The 18,091-nt window shown below is 36.2% G+C and overlaps 1 protein-coding gene across 1 annotated transcript in view; it reads left to right on the plus strand.

Moving 5' to 3' along the window:
* ADAMTS20 (ADAM metallopeptidase with thrombospondin type 1 motif 20) overlaps positions 1-18,091 on the plus strand; it is a 201,577-nt gene that overhangs the window by 44,958 nt on the left and 138,528 nt on the right. The window contains exons 4-7 of the mRNA XM_018047904.1: positions 4,334-4,593; positions 14,946-15,029; positions 15,549-15,673; positions 16,981-17,021. Of these exons, the coding sequence (XP_017903393.1) occupies positions 4,334-4,593; positions 14,946-15,029; positions 15,549-15,673; positions 16,981-17,021 (510 nt within the window). The remainder of the gene's footprint in view (positions 1-4,333; positions 4,594-14,945; positions 15,030-15,548; positions 15,674-16,980; positions 17,022-18,091) is intronic.

Raw genomic sequence — 18,091 nt, forward strand, 5'->3', positions numbered from 1 at the left:
ATGTTTGTTTTTCCCTTTTTAAAACAATTACTCCAGAATTGAATTTTTAATTTGAATTTGTATATTTTTTTGTTCTAAGGATTCTTTTTTTTTCTGTGTATATTGTTTATCCAATGTTTTCATTCCAATTTGGAATTCTTTCTTTCTTTCATTATTTCAGCCTACACAGAGTCACCTATTCTAACTTACTGTCAATCTGACTCCTTCAAGCCACAGTACTTCTTCAATTGTGTTCTTGTTTAGCTTACTATTAACCAGTGAGATGTTTAATTTTGTAGCACCCAGGCTGGACAGAACTTTGGGGGCTATCTCAGGTGGAGATATTGACAGGCTCTGGTAACCAACCATTCAATTTTGTTTCTATGATTTTTGAGTGTTTTAGATCGCTAATAAGTAGAATCAAATAGTATCTATACTTTTGTGGCTGGCTCATTTCTAGTTATCATACTATCCTCAAGATTCATCCATATCAGAGAATGTAATAATTTCCTTTTTTAAAGATGAATAACCCATTTTCTATATATACTGTGTTTCATTTATCTATTTATCAATCAATAGATATTTGAGTTGCTTCCACCTTTTGGTTATTGTAAATAATGCTGCAGTGAACATGAGTGGGAAAATATTACTTCAAGACCCTGCTTTTAATTCTTTTGGATATGTACTGAGATGTAGAATTGCTGGATCATTTGGTAGTTCTGTATATAAATTTTTGAGGTACTTTTATATTATTGCCCATAGTGGTTGCACCCTGTTTTATAATCCTACCATCAGTTCATGAAGGTTCCAGTTTCTCCACATCCTCATCAACACTTATTATTTTCTGTTCTCTTTAATACTAGCCATCCTAATGGGTTTGAAATGATATATCATTGTAGTTTTGATTTGCATATCTCTAATGATAAGTAACATTGACCATCTTTTTATATGCAGTTGTCCATTTTTTATCTTTGGTAAAATGTCTATTCACATCCTTTCCCCATTTAAAAAATCAGGTTATTTTTATTGAGTCATGAAAATGAAAGCCGCTTACTGTGTCTGACTCTTTGCGACCCCATGGACTATGTAGTCCATGGAATTCTCAGGCCAGAATACTGGAATGGGTAGCCATTCCTTTCTCCAGGGGATCTTCCCAAGCTAGGGATTGAACCCAGGTCTCCTGCAATTGCCGGTGGCTTTTTTACCAGCTGAATCCCAAGGGAAGCCCAAGAATCCTGGAGTGGGTAGCCTATCCCTTCTCCACGGGATCTTCCCAACCCAGGAATCAAACTGAGGTCTCCTGCAGTACAGGTGGACTCTTTACCAATTGAGCTATTAGAGAAGCCCTTATTGAGTTATAAGCATATATATATATATATATATATATATATTTGTATATGTGTAGTGGGAGAAGGCAATGGCACCCCACTCCAGTACTTTTGCCTGGAAAATCCCATGGAAGGAGGAGCCTGGTAGGCTGCATTCCATGGGGTCGCTAAGAGTCAGACATGACTGAGCGAATTCGCTTTCACTTTTCACTTTCATGCATTGGAGAAGGAAATGGCAACCCACTCCAGTGTTCTTTCCTGGAGAATCCCAGGGATGGGGGAGCCTGGTGGGCTGCCATCTATGGGGTCGCACAGAGTCGGACACGAATGAAGTGACTTAGCAGCAGTGGGTATTACCTCCATAGCTCCTCATCAGATATGATTTGCATGTATTTTTTCCCATTGCATTTTCACTGTTTTGATTGTGTTCTTTAATGCACATACATGTTAAAGTTTGCAGTCACATTTGTCTGATTTTTTGCATTTATTGCTTGAGCTTTGGTGTCATATCCAAATAATCACTGTCAAACCCACTGTCATGGAGCTTTTCCTCTGTTTTCTTTTAGGAATTTCAAAGTTGTTTTAGATCTTAATCCATTTTGAGTTAACTTTTATATATGATGTAAGATGAAGTCCAATTTCACTCTTTTGCATGGACATGTCTAGTTGTCCCAGCACCATTTGTTGAAGAACCTATTCATTTTTCATGGGCTGTCCTTAGTTAGCACATTCGTCAAACATCATTTGACCATATACGTAAAGGTTTCTTTCTTGGTTATTCCATTCACATTTATGCAAGTCATGCTATGGACATTCTTAGTGTTTTCTGGACATATGTTTTCCTTCTTTTAGGTATCAGGATTGTAGTTGCAGGGCTTCCCTGGTGGCTCAGACGGTAAAGCATCTGCCTGCAATGCGGGAGACCTGGGTTCAATCCCTGGGTCAGGAAGATCCCCTGGAGAAGGCAATGGCACCCCACTCCAGTACTCTTGCCTGGAAAATCCCATGGATGGAGGAGCCTCGTAGGCTACAGTCCATGGGTTCGCAAAGAGTCGGACATGACTGAGTGACTTCACGTGAGGATAGGTACATGTGTAATTTAAAAATTGCCAGATAGTATTCTGAATTGGCTGAGACAATGCTTGGTATTATCAGTCTTTTAAGTTTTAGCCATTTTGTTAAGGTAGAGTCATTTTTTAAAACTTTTGGTTGAATTGTTATTTAAGGACTAATTTGAGATAACTTTAAGTCCTTCGATATGTGTTCATTTTTTTTTTATTCTTCCCACTAGAGTATAAACTTTATTAGATGCTATTTTCTGCTTAATTTCTGATGTTTGCTGACATTGAGCAGTTACTCAGTTTATTGTGAATGAATGAAATGAGTGAACAAATAATAAAAACATGAATATTTATCTTTTTCCTGATAACACTGGGATTTGTATATATCAGATATATCTAGGATCTTCTCCAGGGTCAAATAATTAGTCATGAATATTTTGGTGGGTGGGCTTCCCAGGTGGCACCAGTGGTAAAGAACGTGCCTGCCAATGCAGGAGATGTAAGTGATGCAGTTTCAGTCCCTGGGTTGGGAAGATCCCCTGGAGAAGGGCATGGCAATCCACTACAGAATTCTTGCCTGGAGCATCCCATGGACAAAGGAGCCTTGCAGACACGACTGTAGCGACTTAGCACAGCACAGCACATTTTGGTGGTTGACTCGAGCTATATTTTAAAACTTAACAGTGTAGTAATATTAAAAGGCAGGATAGTTTTAGAAATTAGGAAAAGCAGTTCATCTGTAGAAACATTGTTCAAGGACTTTAGTTTCATTTTTTACAACCATAGAGTTGCTACTAATTTTAAGGGAAATGAATTATTTTTGTAATACAGGTTTATATTCTATCTAATCCTTGAGCTTCCCTGGTGGCTCAGATGGTAAAGCGTCTGCCTGCAATGTGGGAGACCCAGGTTCAATCCCTGGGTTGGGAAGATCCCCTGGAGAAGGAAATGGCAACCCACTTCAGTACTCTTGCCTGGAAAATTCCATGGACTGAGGAGCCTGGTAGACTACAGTCCATGGGGTCACAAAGTCAGAAATGACTGAGCGACTTCACAATCCTTGTAATACAACTAAATCTTGATTGTTGTAGTATTGATGATTTGACTTATGAACTATCCAGGACCTTTTATTTCTTCTTACCTGATTGCTTTGATCCACTTTCCTGTTCTAAATACTTTCACCAAACAATTATCAGAAAAATTAGCAGAGAAAAATAAGAAAGAGAGTAGAGGAATAAATTGAAGGAGAAGGAAATAAAACAAACACTCAAGCTGCCGATGAAATTTTTTCCATTAGCACAAATAATCATGAATTTAGAAGTAACTTTTATAGAAGGACTTAAAGTGATTGCCGTAATAATCCCTAATGTTTTAGCAGTTTTAATGCTGTATTTATATATAAACAAACATAATCAAAGTAATCAGGTATTTTATATAATCAAGTATTACAAAATTTACATCAACCTTTGAATTTCTGGATTTGAAAAGCCATCTATTGCTATATGGATTTGGTGCTCTTTTGATGTTGCATAACAAAAAAATATATTTGTTTTCTCTACTTTATGAAGCTTTATCCTATAAAATATAATTTCTCTGCAATGAGATTAGATGCAGTCAGCGGCTTGAGGACCCAATTTACCTACTGAAAAAAGCCTAAGTTCTCCTTGATTTGTTTTTATCTTCTCTCCAGTGGTTAATGCACATTTTGAATAGTCATGGCTGTTAAAGTAAGACTTATATACGGTTTTGTTAGTGCAATATATGAAAATGTGGACATTATATTACTATGAGTAACAGTAATGCTTATGATAATGTGTAAGACTTTAAAATAAATTTTTTGTCCTTATATTTCATATTGGAAGCAGTTGTAAAAGTATTAAATATTTTTGGCCCTTCTATTCTGTGCAACATTTTGAGTCACATCCAATTTAATGACTCTATATTATTATATTCTTCCCCCACCAGAAAGTGAAATAAAGAAAACTACTCTACCCTTTCATAACTACAGCGACATTAATGAAAATCTCAATATAAAGGAAGAGAGAGTTTTAGGATACACTTCAAAAAATATATCTTTGGAAGATGAAAGAAGTCAATTGCATTCCAGGAAGAAACGTTTTTTATCATATCCAAGATACGTGGAAGTTATGGTTACAGCTGACTCTAAAATGGTTCATCACCATGGACAGAACTTGCAGCACTACGTACTAACTCTGATGTCAATTGTAAGTAAACTTAACAGGCCCTTTGTATTTTCTAAAATGTTTTACATAATATTTTTTCATATTTAATTAAAAATTTCCCCAAACTTTAGATGTAAGCAAATTGTTTACATTTAAGCCAAAATATCTGAATGAAATTTAAATATATAGATGTATAAAGCAAGTGTTGCCTTCTGTTACTTGGACAATTTTTAAAAAATCTAAAACCTTTTAAACAAACCGCTTACAGAAAGTGCTTCAATCTTGATTTCATCATGTGAATGACTTCTGCCCCCTAGTGACAGAATTGATCTTTTGCCCTTTGAATCTGAATTTTTAATAGTTTCTGTATAGAAGGAGGGAATACTAATTTTACTACTATTGCATTCACCAAATCAAATTGGGACACATATTTTAAGTTATAAAGGTACTTATGGTAATAAAAGGAGCTCTATTATTAATAGAGCTGCTTTAACAAACTTAGGATGTTAGACGAATCTTAAGATCATGGCCTTCGATCCCATCACTTCATGGCAAATAGTAAGGGAAGAGAAACAGTGGCATATTTTATTTTCTTGAACTCCAAAATCATTGGATGGTGACTGCAGCCTTGAAATTAAAAGACATTTGCTCCTTGGAAGAAAAGCTATGACAGACCCAGACAGTGTATTAAAAAGCAGAGACTTTTTAATCTTTTTATCACTTTGCTAACAAAAGTCCATAAAGTCATAGCTATGGTTTTTCAGGAGTCATGTATGGATGTGAGAGTTGGACCGTAAAGTATGAGTGCTGAAGAATTGATGCTTTCAAACTGTGGTGCTGGAGAAGATTCTTGAGAGTCCCTTGGATAGCAAGGAGATCAAACCAGTCAATCCTAAAGGAAATTAACCTTGAATATTCATTAGAAGGACTGATGCTGAAGCTGAAGCTCCAATAATTTGGCCACCTGATATGAAGAGCCAACTTGTTGGAAAAGACTCTGATGCTGAGAAAGATTGAGGGCCAGAGGAAAGGGGGTGACAGAAGATGAGATGGTTGGATGGCATCATGGACTCAACAGTCATGAGTTTGAGCAAACTCAGGGAGAGAGTGAAGGACCAGGAATCCTGGTGTGCATTAGTCCATGGGGTCGCAGAGTCAGACACAAGAGTCAGTCAGCCACTTAGTGACTGAGCAGCAACAATGAACAGTAAGAGCACAGTAACTATAAGCACTTGTGATCTGATGTTAACGTCTCTACTGAGCAGTGGTGGCATATGGATAGATTTCTAGTGCTAGTGAAGAGCACCAGTTCTGCTGGTAGCGACACTCTATATACACTAAAGTACATAGGCACACATACACGTATGTACGGGCTTCCCTGGTGGCTCAGATGGTGAAGAACCTGCCTCCAGGGCAGGAGACCCAGGTTTGATTTCCAGGTGGGAGAGATCCCTTGGAGAAGATCCCTTGGAAAAGGGAATGGCTACCCACTCCAGTATTCTTGCCTGGAGAATTCCATGGCCAGAGGAGCCTGGTGGGCTTCAGTCCATGGGGTCACACACAGTCGGACACAACTGAGGGACTAACACACACACACAAATATATAACACATGTACCTACTGTCTGGGACATTCCTGGATTAAGTCCTGTTCTTTTGAAGTAACTGCTGAAAGCAGCTCTTTCATGCTCAGGAGTATCTTGGTTTAGCTGATGAAATGTACAGTTTCCTCTATTTATACACATTCAGGATATTGGATCATATCTCATATTCACAGGGAGGGAATTAAGGTCTGCTTGGCTGGAAAGATGGGACCTGGACACATCTATTATAAATTTCACTTAGCAAGAACTTTCCGATCAACTTCATTGTGACTGAAAAGATCCTAAGACCTTGTTATTTTCCTTACATACAGCATTTTATCTTAAATTCTTATACGTTCTGGCAGTACATTGCTTCTGCTGCCTAAACAAAGTATCTGGTATGAAATGAGCACTCAATAGTTAGTAAAAGAATAAGTACATAAATGATTAAGCTAATACTTTTTTCAGAATAAGTGACATTATAATGGGCAACAAACATATCATCTAAAATGATGCTTTGAAATTTGTGAAGTGTAGATGTGTTTTATTGACTTGAATTGAATTTTTAAAGTGCCAACACAGCTCTACATACAGATTTATCCTGATTACTTTTTAACCTCTGAATCTGAAGTAACTATCTAGATGTATATAATTATCTACATGTATAATTATTTAGATACTGGTGTGGCATGCTCCAGAGAAGGCGATGGCACCCCACTCCAGTACTCTTGCCTGGAAAATCCCATGGATGGAGGAGCCTGGTGGGCTACAGTCCATGGGGTCGCGAAGAGTCGGACATGACTGAGCAACTTCACTTTCATGCATTGGAGAAGGAAATGGCAGCCCACTCCAGTGTTCTTGCCTGGAGAATCCCAGGGACAGGGGAGCCTGGTGGGCTGCCGCCTATGGGGTTGCACAGAGTCGGACACGACTGAAGCGACTTAGCAGCAGCAGCAGCAGCAGTGGCATGCTCATTGTGAAGGGATTCTAATGGGAACATGGAGGATGCTGATTGATATATAGGAAATTACATCATTTATATGGAATAGTGTAGGTTAAACTTGGAAATTTTATATGGTTGAAGAAGATATTCATTAAGAAAATTGGGAAGGTGATAGAGATAGTGAAGAAAATTACTAGATTTTATAAGTACAGCAGGTTTTGATGTTAAATGACAACTCCTGTATCAGTGCTTTGGAAATACTGACTCTAAGAGGTAAAGGAACACAAAAGTAATTTTTGAATAACTACATACAGTTTTGATGATGGTACCATCCTCAGAAAAGTTTTGTCATATGTATTTTATGATTAAAATCATTATAATCATAGTATCAATTAGAAGATATTGTGATGTACCTTGTGAAGTTGTCCATGGGGGTTTTAAAACCAGAGTTCATGAATGACAAAGTCAACCTTCTGCCATCATGGAAAGTAAATCTGGTTTTGAGATTGCTTGAAGCCACAGACCTATGCATGCCCGTACCATTCCCTAGATGTTTAATTCCATTAGGAGAGCCCATTTCAGTTAAGATGAAGTGTTCGTAGATGCTGTCAGTTAATCTGTGTTTAGCTTTCATTCATAGGGAAATATTGCCACAGTTGAGGAATAGGGGGGTATTCCAAATATAGACGTTGTTGTTTAGTTACTAAGTCATGTCCGACTCTTTTGCAACCCCATGGACTATAGGAGGAAAAATTTAGGAGGATAAACCTCCCTTTTGAGGTAGTTTTGGTTTTATACGTACTTTCTTTCTTCTTCAGAGGTCCGATTTCAGATGACTTCAGATTACCTGGGTTTTTTGTTTTCTCTATTCCTTTTTTCTTTCATTAAGTGTTTAAATAAGGATATTGGAGAAGGCGATGGCACCCCACTCCAGTACTCTTGCCTGGAAAATCCCATGGATGGAGGAGCCTGGTGGGCTGCAGTCCATGGGGTCGCTGAGAGTCGCACACAACCGAGCGACTTCCCTTTCCCTTTTCTCTTTCATGCATTGGAGAAGGAAATGGCAACCCACTCCAGTGTTCTTGCCTGGAGAGTCCCAGGGAAGGGGGAGCCTGGTGGGCTGCCGTCATGGGGTCGCACAGAGTTGGACACGACTGAAGTGACTTAGCAGCATAGGAAAGTCAGCAGACTTTATGATTTTGGACGTGCATTGTTATTTTATTAGTTAACAATAGTGGCTGTAGCTATATTTGTAGATGTAAACCATATTAAAGGTAAAGAGAAACTTGGAGAAAATCAGTAGACTTGTTTTGCTTGGGAATTTCTTAGTTTTAGTATTAAAAATCTTATATCCCTGGAAATCCCTCAGTCCTAAGCAGACAGGGACAGTTGGTCACACTACATGGAGACTTGTCAAATATAATCCAGCTTGTTTTATCTGCACTTGTGAAGTCCATTTCCATATTGCTCTAAAGAAGTAAGAGGAATGCTGTCTCTCCAAAACTGTCTCCAAATGTTGCCAGTTGAAGAATAAGCCATTCAAGTTTTGTGTATGTCCTGAGTTTTAAAGAGACATTAACTGTATTTATTCAGACACACTTGGTGTATTGGTAATATTTTTTGGTCATAGTAACTTAGGAAAAAGACAAGAACATGTGATTTACACCTGGAATATGATTGAGAGTCATTTAAAGAAAAGTTCAAAGTGACGAAAGAGATTTTGTGTTGAGCTCCAGATATAGTGAGGGAGACTGCTGAATGCTTTCAGCATTGAGCAGATAGATTATATACATACTTTAGAGAGGGGATTATCTACCTTAACTCATCCCATACAAAGTAAACAATTCTGCTATCTTCTCAAACTTTTCCTTTTCTTTCAACATTTTAACAATAGCTGAGTGCAGTGGATATAGAAATAACGTGTGATTTAATTCACCTTTTAGAGTGCTTTACTCATGTTGTAAAAATAGCTTAGTGATCTCTATTCAAAGAGTTTCTAGAAATAACATCAAAATTAGCTGGGAAAAACACATTTGTGGTATATAGTGCACCTAATGAAATAAGTGTGTGTTAAATGAGCAGAGATGTTCAACTTTTCGCTACTCTAAAATTTTTCCTTAGAGAATTTGGGTGATATTATCAGGTTAAAATGTCATTTTAAATTCATTATTAAACTATTAAGTAGTATTTAAATTAGGAAAATTACTTTTTTCAGCAGATTTATTTTGATATGCAATGACTTGCATGTCAACTGTTTAATAAACCTTGGAAATATTGTCAGAAGCCTCCACACTCCTTTTGTTTACAAAGTTTGATTTGATAATATTCACCTTGTTACAGATTTAATAATGTAAATCTCAAGAGCATCATTTGTCAGGAATTAGCCCTATTTTTAAAAACACAGTTGCTATTAGAAGCAGTTATCAACTAGAAAGTTTTACCTACATTACGTTGCCTTAATATCATTGCTTTCAATTCTTTGAGTTGTCTTTACTGATGTTATTTAGGATGGGGAAAATTTTCAACCACATTAGAATAAAAACTAGTGATTTGCTTTCGTACATCACATTCAACCATTTTATGTTACCTTTTCCTTCAACTCAGTGCTCTACCTGTTCTTAATTCTTTGCATATATTTTCTTTGGACATATGTGGAATGTCATTTTCTAACTTAAAAACAATAGCATCTTTCTGATGAGTAAGGATCTATGTAACAAAATCAGTTTTTTATAGATAACTTCAAAGGTGAAGATGGTCAGAAGGTACAAATAACCAGTTATAAGATAAATAACTCCTGGGAATGTAATGTACAGCATGGTGACTATAGTTAGCAACACTGTATTTTGTATTGGAAAGTTGCTAAGAGAGTAGATCTAAAAAGTCCTTATTAGAAAAAAAAATACACCTATATATGGTGATGAATGTTAACTAAACTTATTGTAGTGGTCATTTGTAATACACACACACATACACACATACACATATATATCAAATCATTGTATACCTACAACTAATATACTGATATATGTCGATTATCTTAATTTTTTAAATGGCTTTAAAAAAAAGGTGGTCTCTAAACATGCCATTTATGAACATTTGCTGAAGCTGTGTTTCAAAATAGTAGTCAGTTAATAGAGATATAATTTACATATTGCATGAACTGTATGTTGCCTGAGATTTTCTTAAAATATTTAAACAATTCATAGCATTTCTTTTCCTTTTGCTAATTATCTATGAAGCAATGTTTACTATTTTATGAGGCCTGTAAATCAATATGAATTCTATATGCCAAGGGAAAAAAAATCACTTACAGGATAAAGGATTGAACACATTTTAATTGGATCAATAAAAGTCCAAATGCATAGCACTCTAAAATGGAGTGATTACAATTATATATAATAATATTACATGGTTTTATAGAACAGAAAATATACCTTAGTAATCTGATCTAGTATTTTCTACAGTATAGTCTGTGGGGTGGGATACTAGTCCTGTGGTTTGTTGATGGAGGGGAAAAGAGAATTTGGCCAGGCAGTTGAGTAAGATGCTGCATATAATAAATACCTCTCGTACATTTAATATTTATGCATGTCAAGACTAGTCAAGGCTAGTCAAGACTTAGCCTAGCCAAGACTCCATGAAGAGTTATCCATGGAGTTATCCACTCTAAGAGTTATCTACTCCAAGATACCCATGAAGATATCTTTTTACTCAACTTTTCTCCAACTGTGGAATAAATTTTTTTCTTTAAAACAAATGTTCTCGCACCCTTTTCCCAACAGCTTCTGGTGAATACTAATCCAATACACCAAGGCATTGTGACCAAGGGTGCTTGGTGCTCAGTGTGGTGGGGGGTATTGAGATAAAAAGTAGATAAATCTATTTCCAGAGCTGGACAACTGGCTTGTAACTAGTAAGAGCCAGAGCTGAAATCTAGGTCTCCTGTCTGCGTAGGACTTCTGAGGCCATGGTCAAGTAACTAGCAGGACAGTGTCAGGGTGGGGCATGAATCATGTCAGGGTCTAAAATAACGTTTGTGCCAAGAGCTATTTAGGAAGTACTTAGGGTAGAGTGCTGAAATTTCATAAGATCAGACAAAGTAGTCAGAGCTGAAGCTAGACTACCTCGGGTGGAAATTACTCTGTTGCTCCCAGCCGCCTAACCTTGAGTGTGTTATGAATTTCTCCCTACCTTAATTTTCTTATACGTAAAATGGACACAATAGTTTCATTATAAAATTTGTTGAGAATTATTAAATGAATTAATACATTTAAAACTTAGATCACATCTGACACACAGTAAATATTCAATAAATATTATTTCTAGTTATGTATTTATGAGGAAGTTGCAAACATGATACCCTATCATTGTGGTGGCCTATTATGGGGTGGCAGTTTTAGGGATAAGAGAAGCATGTTGTCATGATAATTAGAAAAGCTTCTGAAATAACAAGTAGGTCTTCTGATCACTTACCTGCCTGATTCACCATTCAGCTTAATTGAACAGTTATTCAATAAAAGCACCTTTAAATATCCAAATACTGTAAAAAATATATATGTATAGGGTGTGAGCACATAGATTATAAAGGTCAATACATAAAACAGTAAGAAGTAAGTGTCTACAATTAAATAAGCAAAATGACCTTGAAGAGACATGCCACTTAATTTTAATTAATTTTTATTGGAGTGTATTTGCTTTACACTGTTGTGTTAGTTTCTGTTGTGCAATAATGTGAACCAGCTATCTGTATACATACATCTCCCACCCTCTAGAGCCTCCCTCTCAACCCCCACCATCCCACTCTTCTAGGTTGTCACAGAGCACTGAACTGAACTCTCTATGCTATCTTCCCACTAGCTTATCTGTTTTACACACGGAAGTATATATAGAAACATGACATTTTAGTGTTTTTATATACACTTAGAAAATACCATTCTGAGGATTTTTGGGGGGCATATATGAATAATTATTTAAACTGAGCCATCTGTGTCTTTTACCCCTGGAAGACTGAATTTTTAATGGTATTAGGTAAGCCAGTAGATATTTAATAAATATTGAAAAAGATAAAACTGTGAAGCTTTTGGATCCTTTGCTTTCAACTTGCCATTCTATGATAACTAATTTGAAACACATGAACTAGAATAAACATTATATAAAACATATGCCTTTTCTTCTGAACGTAGTAATAATAGCTGTCATTGATCACTGTGACCCAGACCCTGATCTAAATGCTTTTCTTTACAATAGCTAGTGTTCTTTATTTTTTATTGTTGTTGCTTTTATTTGGTTTTAATTGGAGTATAATTGCTTTATGAGGTTTTGTTGGTTTCTGCTGTACAATGAAGTGAATGGGCTATATGTGTGTATATATCCCCTCCTTCTTGAGCCTCCCTCCCATCACTCCCTCCTACCCCTCCAGGTCATCACAGAGCACTGAGTTGAGCTCCTTGTGCCAGACAGCAACTGGCCACTTGCTCTCTGTTTTACCGAAGTGTACGCGTGCTGGTGCCGCTCTCTCGATTTGTCTCACCCTCTCCTCTCCATTGCCCGCCCCCCATGTCCACAAGTCCCTTCTCTATGTCCATGTCTCTATTCCTGCCCTGAAAATAGGTTCATCAGCGCTATTTTTCTGGTGATCTAAATGCTTTCTGTACACCATCGCATTTAATCTTTATAGCAGCCTGGTAATTAGGTGTTATCAACAAGTGTCAGTTAACATTGCAATTAAAAGGACTCTACTTCATAACATTGCCCATCTTGCATAATTACTTGAATTATTTTTTTTTCCTAAAGTTAAATTTTAACAGAAATTTTGCTGAAGTAATATATTTAAAAAAACAGTATCAAAACACTGGGAACGTGTTTCTAAATTCTAGCTGGTTGCTTGGTCTCTTGTCAATCAAGGTGCCGCATCTGTTTTCTTCTGAAACGGAAAACATTTTTGTGGTTATTTTATAGTTTATATTATGTATCCAGATTGCCATTTGTAGGCAGCACATTTCAGGCAATGCGTAGAGAAATTAGCCATTTAGATGTGCCTAAGCTAAGTGCCTAAGCTTTTATCTCTGGAGGACCAGGAATGCATGCTGACCAGTGGCAAGTCTTCGCAATTGGCTTTCATTAAAAGAGCCTTTGTGCTTGCCTTTGAGGTGCTTTGTTTACCTTCTAGTTTGACTTAGGGAAGCATCTACTTTTAACCTCACATGGTCAGAGGATAACTCAGAAGGCACACATATGGGTATACTCTGTTTTTTTACAATAGATGCTCGTTTTCCATGTAACTCTCTCTATATTAGTTCAGCCATAGATTTTTCCACAGCTGCCATGTTAAAGTGAGCAATACTGCAATACTAGCCGACCAGTGTGAAATTGCCAGTCATCTGCCTGTCTCTGTTTAACTGAACTCTTATCTCCACTGGGGTGACCATCTCTCTTGCCAAAAAATGCTAGAACAAAAGGCATCACTGCAGGTAAAGATGGTCAATCTGTGCTTGTGGTTGTACAGCTAAAACAATAGGAAAAATGCTAGAAACTTTATTTAAGTTCATGCTGACCTACAGGGTCAGCATTTCCAGAGATGCTTTTGGGCCTGGTTCCGATGGTTCTCATGTTATTCATTATGTTGAAGCAACTTTGGGTGATAGGATCAGAGCTCCACTATTGGTACTTCTAGGAAACTGTAAGCTCCACAAGGTCAAGGATCATCTTCCCTGTCTCTGGGTCTGTAGCCAATAAAGAAAGGAATATTTGCTGAATATTAATTAAATAAATGAAAGAAGTGGCACCTCCTGAAGGAATTGCTGTCTTGGTTTGGGCAGTGGTCCAGGAGATGGTGATCCACATTCAGAAGCAATTTTCATCGCATGGGTGGCCCAGCTCCAGAAAGGTCATGGAATACACTCTTGCTATCTGGCAACCTCCATGGTGGCTGTAAGAGGAGGATATTAATTGGTGAATTGTACAACACTTTCACTATCAGTCACAAACTGAGCCCATGCAGAGTCCCTTGTAGAGTGGCATTCTCCAGTTTTGGAGAGTGGAAGACCAGATTGTGACCTATGACTTCTTCTGTGGCTCTTTGCTGACTTGATGGACATGAGTTTGAGGAAGCTCCAGGAGTTGATGATAATACAGGGAAGCCTGGTGTGCTGCAGTCCATGGGGTCACAAAGAGTTGGACATGACTGAGTGACTGAACTGAACTAATGACTCTTTGTGATTCTTGATGAATTTGTCTCCATGGATTCTAATGGTGCTAAGCAATTAAAAACCATAAGCATATTCAGAATTGAAAATACCCAGTCATGGCAAGAAAGATTAGGTAAAACTACCAAAGAATAGGTAAAATTTATGTGTTTATTTTTATGGAGTATTTTGGTCACATAGATTGTGGATTGTGACACAGAATAGAGTGAATTTTTTGCTGAATCATCTAGAACAGTATTTCCAAGCCCCAATCCATATTCAGATGCCTTGAAGATCTTATTAAACTAAAGATTCTGACTCACTTGTCCAGGTGGGGCCTGAGAATTTGTATTTCTAATCAGCTCTAGGTGATATGGATGCTGCTGATCAATGGATTAATCTCAGCAACAAGATTAAGGATACTGTTTCTCAAACTTGGCTTCACATTGGAATCAGAAAAATGCCAGGGAGTTTTAAAAGATACTGATGCCTGTGTCTCAACCCTAGAGCTTCTGATTTCATTGAGGAGGGGGGATGTGGCCTGAGCTTTAAGGTTTATGAAAAGCTCCCTGGGAGATACAGTGTGCAAATGAATTGGAGAATTGATGCTGTCAGATTGGTTTTAATTTCCTTTTGAGAAAAAAATATTGATTTTAGGCATCAAATCTTATACTTTTTCCTTGCAGGTTGCAGCAATCTACAAGGACTCAAGTATTGGAAATCTTATAAACATAGTAATTGTAAAATTAGTTATAATTCATGATGAGCAGGTAAGAAACAGTTCTAAAACTAATATTCCTAGTTGTAGTAGGCTCTTAGGAGGAATATATGTATGTAGAACATGAAATGGGATAATTGAAAAACATGTTAAAAATCTTGATTCCGAAAGGAATGAGGTTGACTTTTTCCGTCATGATGGAAATGAAATGACAACAGAGGAAGCCACAGCAAGTAATAAACAATTTAAAAAGTTAAGGTTGAAAACAATCAGATACTCACTTTTTATAAGTCTACTGTTAGATTTAAAATATGATCATTTTTAGAAGTTAGTTTTTTTGATCTGAAATATTGGATGCTTACATTGAGAAGCATCTAATTCAGTTCTGTTTTGATCACAACGTTCTGAAGATTGCTAAAATATTTTGAGGTATGAGGGAGCAATGAAGTGACTTCTTCATTTGTCTATAAAAATGCTATTTAATGAACTGCATAAACACTGACAAGTTTGGAAAGGGAGAGGGCATGAATGTTTTGATGTAATTGTTGAATTGCTGCTTTTTTGTGTGTAGGAAGGACCAGTCATCAGTTTTAATGCAGCTACCACGTTACGCAACTTCTGTTTATGGCAACAAACTCAGAATGTTCTTGATGATGCCCACCCATCCCACCATGATACTGCTGTTCTTATCACAAGGTACAGTTCTAGGAATAACCCTTCCAATGAAATTGTTTACCCTTTGTCTCCTGCACGATTACTAATACTTCTTGTTACCTTAATCCTTTATCAGTAGTACATAGTAGTGTTCTATGAGAACTTGTATTACGAAAGATACCCTTGAATGAAAGCATTCTTCTGTTTCTTTCAGACCAGAACCCTGGCCTGATTCCTTAGGAAATTAGCAGCATTAGGTTGCTAAGTAACGCTTGACCTAAACAAAATGATTTCCTTAGTATGTTAGTGACAGAATAACAGAATTAGGAAAATTATTTGAAAATTAACATAGTTATGGAACTGGGAATGCATTTTGTTTCTTCCCTATTTGACCTTCCAATCGCTTGGAAAAGAAAGCCTCTGAATTTATTTATTTTTAAAAAAGCCCTATCTGCTCTGTGTTTTGTTGCTCAGTTTGTATCTCAATTACTGGGCTGCTTTTGCTAAGCTTTTTTCTCAACCCTATTTATTTAAATGAAAAACAGCTATTATTATAAAATGATTATTTTATAAGTACATTGTTAATTCACACTGTTGTTTCAGCCACCGTCATGGCATAAGAATCCCAGGTTTTGCTTGGTTGGTTGGCCAAAAGGGAAAAAAATCTTTTGCTTGAAGGTCAGATTCAGAGAAATTTTGACTTTCTAGAACCCTGAAATGAAAATCTTCAGTCAGTGTAAAACAACTGACATAGTCCATGTGCTTTATCTCTTTTCCAGACTAAGCAGAATTGCTCACGTTTATACACTGTATTCTAATGCCCTAGGTTGTGGCTAGAGATAACAGATTAAAATAGGAGGGAACAAAAGGGCTCTAAGAGGAGGCCACGGGGAAAGAGACTAGAGAATTGTCATATTGAATGGTTAGAGACCGAGTAATGCAGAAGCAAAAAGTTTAAGCAACTTGGTAACATTTGAGAACATCATTATTTTGCAGCAGAGAATAATAGCTTTAGTTCATAATCATGTTGAAACATCAAGAAAAGAGTATTACATATACTACTGCAAAGGTAAAGGCAGGGAGGTGAAAAATACATTAAGAAAGCTTTTCATTGAAATTGATTAAGCTCCAGCTGTTTATAGCAGTCACTTTTATACTGTACCTATTTGCTTATTGGTATGCAAAAATGGTACATTACTCTAGGTTTAAACTTACTGAGAGCTTGAGAGAACTAGATCTTATAAGTCAATTTAGGGCAAGAGATATGTCAAAATTAAAGCTTCTTTGTCTTTGCTTTGGCGTGTTGCAAAAATATTTTCTAAAAATGCTTCAAAATCTTTTGTTTTAAGGGAAGACATTTGTGGAGCTAGAGAGAAATGTGACACATTAGGTGAGTTATTTTGTAAATATAGCTTATATAATTGTTTACTGAATTATTTAGGATGATGTTTAGATTATCTTTCTTTTAATTTACATATTAATCATTTTGTTTAGTTGTCTTGATTAATGATTATAGTGTCACTATTATTTGATTTTTGCTTCTATAAGTTTTAAAGAATAATAGGAACTACTATTTATATAACAATTACTAAATATCAAGTGCTGTGCAAAGCTTAACATATTTAAAGTATTTTATTATGTATCATTTGATCCATACAAAATAGTACATAATAACTTATATGCAGATGTAAAGCAAGAAAAATAAAATGAATAGCCATGAATTCACTATCTGATTTATGAAGTAGATTTAAGAATTAGAAATTTAGCAGTACTGTTCTATGGCCTGTGCTAAGTCCTTATTCTATCCCTTGCATTTTCCCAAGAGATAATCAGTTGCATAAATGTTATATGTGCCAGTTCCTTCCATTTTTTTGAAAAATAGTTTTATAGCACATGTATGTATTCTTAAAAGAAACTGCTTGATTATGCTTATTTTTGAGCTTTAGTTCATGCATTTTCACTATTACACAATATTTCAACCATGGTTCACATATCTTTATTCTGTCAGTGAATACTTGGGCTGATTTCAGCTTTTTTCTATTAGGAACTTTATTATAAGACCCTAAGGTATATTCCTAAGATTAGAATTTCTTGTCACCAAGTGTGCTCATGTTCAACTTTATAAGATATACCAAATTATTTTCCAAAGTGGTACCAATTTTCATTTTTTATCAATAGTGTTTAAGCATTCCTTTTGATTATATTCTTATCAATATAAGAATCTTCAAATTTCTCATTTTTGCCAATCTAAATTTAATATATTTCATTAGGGTAGTAATTTTCAGTTCCCTGGAGTCTGGGCATCTTTTTATATATTTACTAGCCATTTATATATCTTTTCTGAGAGGAATGAAATAAATGAAAGAAAGTTGCCTGTTTTTCTGCTGTAGTACTTTTCATTTTCTTATGCCTTTTAGTGTTCTTTATAACTTCTTGATACCAAACCCTTTTTAGATTATA

Source organism: Capra hircus, chromosome 5, assembly GCF_001704415.2.
Source record: "Capra hircus breed San Clemente chromosome 5, ASM170441v1, whole genome shotgun sequence".
NCBI classification, from domain to species: domain Eukaryota; kingdom Metazoa; phylum Chordata; class Mammalia; order Artiodactyla; family Bovidae; genus Capra; species Capra hircus.